Source organism: Natator depressus, chromosome 9, assembly GCF_965152275.1.
Source record: "Natator depressus isolate rNatDep1 chromosome 9, rNatDep2.hap1, whole genome shotgun sequence".
In the NCBI taxonomy this organism is placed as follows: Eukaryota; Metazoa; Chordata; order Testudines; family Cheloniidae; genus Natator; species Natator depressus.
In genome coordinates, this window is record NC_134242.1 from 15,113,937 (window position 1) to 15,119,936 (window position 6,000).

Here is a 6,000-nt window from a genome sequence, read left to right on the forward strand (position 1 = left end):
GAACCCCTAGTTCCAGCATCCCTGCCCTCTCCTCTGACACCAACACGCTCAGTACACCCCCACCCTCTGACACTGACATACACACAATACACCCCCTCCTCTGACAGGACACATGCACAATACACCCCTCTCCTCTGACACAGACAGACACCCTCCTCTGCCACCAACACACATACGATATACCCCCTTCCAACAGGACACACACACAATACACCCCTTTCCTCTGATGCTGACACACACACAATACACCCACTCTTCTGACACTGACACACACCCTTCTCTGATGGTACACACACAGTACAGCCCTCTGCTCTGACAGGGACACAACCCCCCATCTACCACCTCTTCTGACGTACAAACACACACACAGAGAGTACGGCCCTCTCCGCTCACACACACATGCACACCCAGTACACCCCCTCCTCTGACACACATACACAGGACAACCCTCTCCTCTCTCTCTCTCTCTCACACACACAGTACAGCCCTCTCCTCTGACAGGGACACACCCTTTCCTGACACAATCACACCCTCTCTCCTCACACACTGGCTCACACTCCCCCTCTGGCTATCTCCCCTCCCCTGGCCCCAGCGCTGCCGGGATCTCCGCGGGAGCGGCCACCCTGCAGCCCCCAGCCCGCCCGCAGAACGCGGGGAGGCGGGCTCGCCGCCAGGGCCAGTGGCCCAGGGGGGAGAGGGCGGCGCGGGGCGGCTCCAGCTGTTCCCTCGGGCCGCACCTGCGAGCGCAGCAGCCCCCGGTCGGCGCCTGGCGGCAGCGGAGCAGAGCGGCTCCAGCGGCGGCCCCGTCCCGGATGGCTGGGCCAGCGGGGATGGAGCTCGGAGGGAAGGTGAGCCGGGGAGGCAGAGGCAGGAGCAGTTGCAGGTACAGCGGAGAACGGGACGGGGGCTAACGCTGCTGCTGCTTAGGGGGCAGCCGCCGATGGGGCGCCGGGCACCTGCAAGCCCGGGGAGGAGGAGGGGGTTCGCACCTGGTACAGAGGCCAAGAGGGCTGGGGGTGCAGCCGCCTGTGGCCTCGGGGTGGCTGGTGGGGCCGGCTCGGTTGCTAAGGGCTCTGTGCCCCCCGATCTCTAACCCTGTGCCGCCCGCCTTTGCTTCCTTCCAGCACCCCGGCGCCGCGGGGCTGCCCCGGACAAGCTGAGCCGCCGAGCCGCGGAACCCGCCTGCTGCCCCCGGAGTAGGCGGCAGGATGTGGAACCAGAGCGGCTGGCCGAACTCCAGCGCGCCTGCCCCGGGCTACGAGAACGACACCTGGCCCGAGTACCCAGTGCACCTGTTCCCAGCCCCGGTGCTGACGGGCATCACGGTCACCTGCGTCCTCCTCTTCGTCGTTGGGATTCTAGGCAACCTCATGACCATGCTGGTGGTGTCCCGGTTCCGAGACATGAGGACTACGACCAACCTCTACCTGTCCAGCATGGCTTTCTCCGACCTGCTGATCTTTCTCTGCATGCCCCTGGATCTCTTTCGGCTCTGGCAGTACCGACCCTGGAACTTCGGAGACCTCCTCTGCAAGCTCTTCCAGTTCGTCAGCGAAAGTTGCACTTACTCCACCATCCTCAACATCACAGCCCTGAGCGTGGAGAGGTACTTCGCCGTCTGTTTCCCGCTCAAAGCAAAAGTAGTGATCACCAAAGGGAAAGTCAAGCTGGTCATCCTGGTCCTCTGGGCTGTGTCCTTTGCAAGCGCGGGACCTATTTTTGTCTTGGTTGGGGTTGAGCACGAGAATGGAACGAACCCCTTGGACACCAACGAGTGCAGAGCTACGGAGTATGCGATCAAATCAGGGCTGCTCACCATCATGGTCTGGACCTCCAGCGTCTTTTTTTTCCTGCCTGTGTTTTGCCTGACTGTGCTTTACAGCCTTATTGGGAGGAAAATCTGGAGGAGGAAGAGAAAGAACATAGGACCAAATACCTCTGTCAGGGACAAGAACAACAAACAAACTGTGAAAATGTTAGGTAGGATTTTATATTAATTCCATTTTACTGTTGGGCGTTTGTGTGTCAGAGAGAGAAGGAGGGAGAGAGAGAGAGAGAGAGAGAGAGATTGACGGTGCTTTAAAAATGGTCACTAAAAGTGAAGTATTTATAGACCATTTTTACTATATGGCTAAAGTTTATAGTCGCAATATAACAACACTCTTCACTCTCCGTGACTTACACCGGCGTCCTATGCAAAATACTTGGGCAGATATTAATATAACAATCTCTGATATTGAAAAGAATAATTAATGAAAAATATGAATATTACAATCACTATTGCACTGAAAATTCCTGAACCTCTTTGTAAATAAGTTAAAGGTACCAAATGCCAGTTTGAGAGGATTTGTATTTATCCACAAAACTAAACCCTTCTAAAAGCATGATGTTTGATTGCAGGAGATCTAAACAGAATGGATCAATGCATGTACGGAATTATGGGAATGTCAATTTCTTTGAGCCTGTTGAAGAAAACTAACAAATATAGTTTATTAATGTAATGAAAGCTAAAGTACTTAATAAGGAATATTCTCTCTCTTTTAGAGTCTGTGATTCTGCTCCCATTGAAGTCAATGGCAAAACTCCCATTGACTTGCGGGAAACAAGACCAAGTCATTAGCCCCTGTCATTTTTAATTTAGTATGTTTAAATATTTTCAGTAAAATAATATTATTTGCTTGTAAAATATTAACCTTAACATACAAATGGGCACATGTCTTTAACCCTAAAGAATCTGACCCCATAAGCACTCAATGTCAGTGCAGTTAACAGGCATCCCATGTATGGACTAGATCCACTAGTACAGAAAAAGGTAACACTTTCTGGCACCATCAGTTTGAAAAAAATTACCATCAGTTTATTGGTAGAAAATTACAAATTCTCTTATTATTCTAGCAGCATTGATCCTGTGCAAGTAGTCCTTTCACATATGAGTAATCCCACTGATTTCAGTAGGTCTATTCATGTAGGTAACTTTTTTCTCACATGAATAAGGTTTTGCAGGAGACAGCCCCACTTTACTAAATTCAATTAAGTTGGAGTAATGGGCCAAAGAGCTACACAGTGTGGTCCCATGTTTCTAAATTATTAACTGTATCTAACTGATTGTTTTATTCATATTTTTTTTTAATTTACTAGGCAACAACAGCATGTGTGATAAAAGCTGTGATACTTCATGTACCTTCAATTACATTTTAGGATCGATAGACTACTTCAGAGGGTTAGGCGTTACCTTGGAAGTAACTCACTACTTACACTTCTGTTTCCTGATCTAAATTTTCAGAATTGTGAATTTTTGCTTATTACAGGAAGAAAACCCTCCAGTACCTCATTTCCATATTTATATTTCTAAAAGTTTAAATATACCAATTTCCAATCCTAAAATACTTACCTCAATCCTAAAGTACTGCTGCAAACATTAATAATATTTCAAACACCTTGCTTCACACCACATCAGAGAATGAAAGGACTGTGGCTAGAATCTGTTATTGGACCAACTTCTGTTGGTGAGAGAGACAAGCTTTCGAACCACACAGCACTCTTCTTCAGGTTCGAACTCTTGTCTCTCTCACCAACAGAAGTTGGTCCAATAAAAGATATTACCTCCCATACCTGGTCTCTCTAATATCCTGGGACTGACACAGCTACGACGACACTGCATGTGGCTAGAATGTCCTTTAAGAGAAAGACAACATTATCTACCCGATGGAAATCTAATGAGGGATATAATGAAGGAACTTTATAGGGGTTCAGTAATGCAAGGTGCATAATGCCCTCAGCTTCCATTGATTTGAATGGCCAACAATTCAAAATTATCAAAAGGCAAAGTTAGGCTTCTATATCCATATTCAAGGGCCTAAAAAAGTTGTGTGGTTTTCAGAAGCCCACTGATCCCAGTAAAATCAATAGGACTCAACATCTTTGACGATCACGCCATTAGCTTTTAGAGGCTAAATATGGCTCAGCATACCTAAATTCAGTCCAGTCAAGCTGATTTTTCATATGTATCTTATTTTTGAAAATGTTGGCCTTGGTTTATAATAGTAACTCTGATTCCTTAGCACCTTCTCTTAGATTATCTTAATTTCTTATAAATTAAGACTCAATGAGGGAAATATTACTGTCCCATTTTACAAATGGAGACTCCGAGGCAGAAACTTGTTCAATGGTTTTCCCAAAATCAAGCTGCTTTCAGCAGAATTGGGAGACTATGATTTCTCGCTGTATGTGCATTTAAACATAGAAATCATGTTTTGTGAAAAGCTGGTGATAATTATCCCCTTTCAATTGCTTTTCAATCACACTCTATAAATATTGTTTCAGCCATTGCATGACACACCTGGCCCCATTGATGTCGGTGGCAAAACACCCATTAAATTCAGTGCAGCCAGGATCTTACCCAGATACGATAATAAACAAAATGAGTTTTCTGGTAAAATCAAATAAGTTAACTACCGAATGAAAAGGCTGTTCAAAACTCTATCTTGAAATTCTTGTGTCTTTTTTGTATGTGAATAGGGCTATTCAAAACAATTTAAAAAGTACTGTTGAACCAATAATGTGTAATGAACCAATAGAAAATATTCCCCACTTTCCAGGAAGTGTAGAAAGCAAAATGGGCAGAAGCTCAAGTTTTCAAATGCATATTTTTAGCTTTGCTCTTCTTAGGGTAATTCATTCTCAAGAGCAATATACAAGCCAGAAGGTTCATAGGATGGATTGTGCTTGCCTTGGTAGCTTGTTTTATTGTCTTTCATTATCTTGCAGATAAATCTTCCAGAGCTCCAGTTTCATTTTCCCTTTCTTTGAGTCCTATACCCAGATTCAATATAGCTCTATGTCCGTACACTTTTAATGTAAAATTGCAGTTCTAAAGCCATCAGTTATATTTATGAGCTTTTTTAAACACTGTGTATGTTACCGTTAATTGAAAACACTTAATGTCAGTGTTTTCATCACTATATTGTTCCTCCAATCCTGTTTTAGCAAAAACCCAAAGGGATGTAGTTGAAAACTATTCTACACTAAACTCGACTGGGATTTATATATGAAAATATAGCTATATATTTTACTGTATTATTATTATTGAGATTTATAATCTATTAATTATGTAGATATTAATTTAGGAAAAACAAATACCAAAAAAAACAAAATAAATTATGATCAGCTTTTTACTTTATGCAAATCACACTCTTTAAATTTCACTAATATTAAAGAAGTATAAGTACATTTAATTTTAAATGACCTATTGTTTTAATATTCTTCTGCTGTTTCCATTTCAGCTGTGGTGGTGTTTGCTTTCATACTCTGCTGGTTGCCTTTTCATGTAGGACGATATTTGTTTTCCAAATCCTTTGAAGCCGGATCCTTGGAGATAGCTGTGATCAGCCAGTACTGCAACTTGGTATCCTTTGTCCTCTTCTACCTTAGTGCTGCCATCAACCCTATCCTGTACAACATTATGTCTAAGAAGTATCGAGTTGCTGCTTGCAGGTTGTTTGGACTCAAAGCTCTCCCAAAGAACAGATTCTCTGTTACAAAGCAGGAACATTCTCGTGCTTGGTCAGAATCTAGTGTGATTACATGACAACCTATATCAAGTGCTAAAGCATCACTTACCAATATTACACAGAAAGCCATAACGAAAGAGAAAGATATTCAAAGCAAAATGTAAAGCAGTATTTCTGTTCATCACTGGGGCTTGATGAAAGATATGATGTAGCCAGTTAAAGGTAAGACAAATGAGTTGAGCACTGAGCAGATGACAGGTGATCCATGCTGACAGAACTCAGCAATGCTCTAGTGTTATTTTCCTGCAGCTTTTGGTGCCTATGATTTTATATGAAGACACTGGCAAGGGAGCTGGGCTTTACCATTAAAAAGCAGGAGGCAACCCTGTCCACCTTACTTATGTGACTTCATTGGGAGCTAAGGTGAGCAGGATTTGTCCCATGATAACCTTAACACGTCAATGGAATCAGGATAGCAATCCGATCAACT

The 6,000-nt window shown here is 44.1% G+C and overlaps 1 protein-coding gene across 1 annotated transcript; it reads left to right on the top strand.

Moving 5' to 3' along the window:
• The first annotated feature begins 1,208 nt into the window (after positions 1-1,208).
• GHSR (growth hormone secretagogue receptor) lies at positions 1,209-5,642 on the top strand. The gene is made up of 2 exons (XM_074962913.1): positions 1,209-1,980; positions 5,283-5,642. Exons 1-2 carry the CDS (start codon positions 1,209-1,211, stop codon positions 5,585-5,587), a joined length of 1,077 nt encoding a protein of 358 aa, XP_074819014.1. The 3' UTR covers positions 5,588-5,642.
• The last annotated feature ends 358 nt before the right edge of the window (positions 5,643-6,000 follow it).

Excerpts from the sequence above, each read along its gene's own strand:
- GHSR (XM_074962913.1), top strand. The coding sequence starts at position 1,209 with ATGTGGAACCAGAGCGGCTGGCCGAACTCCAGCGCGCCTGCCCCGGGC. Across the intron at positions 1,981-5,282 it reads ACAAACTGTGAAAATGTTAG|CTGTGGTGGTGTTTGCTTTC; the intron begins GTAGGATTTTAT and ends TTTCCATTTCAG.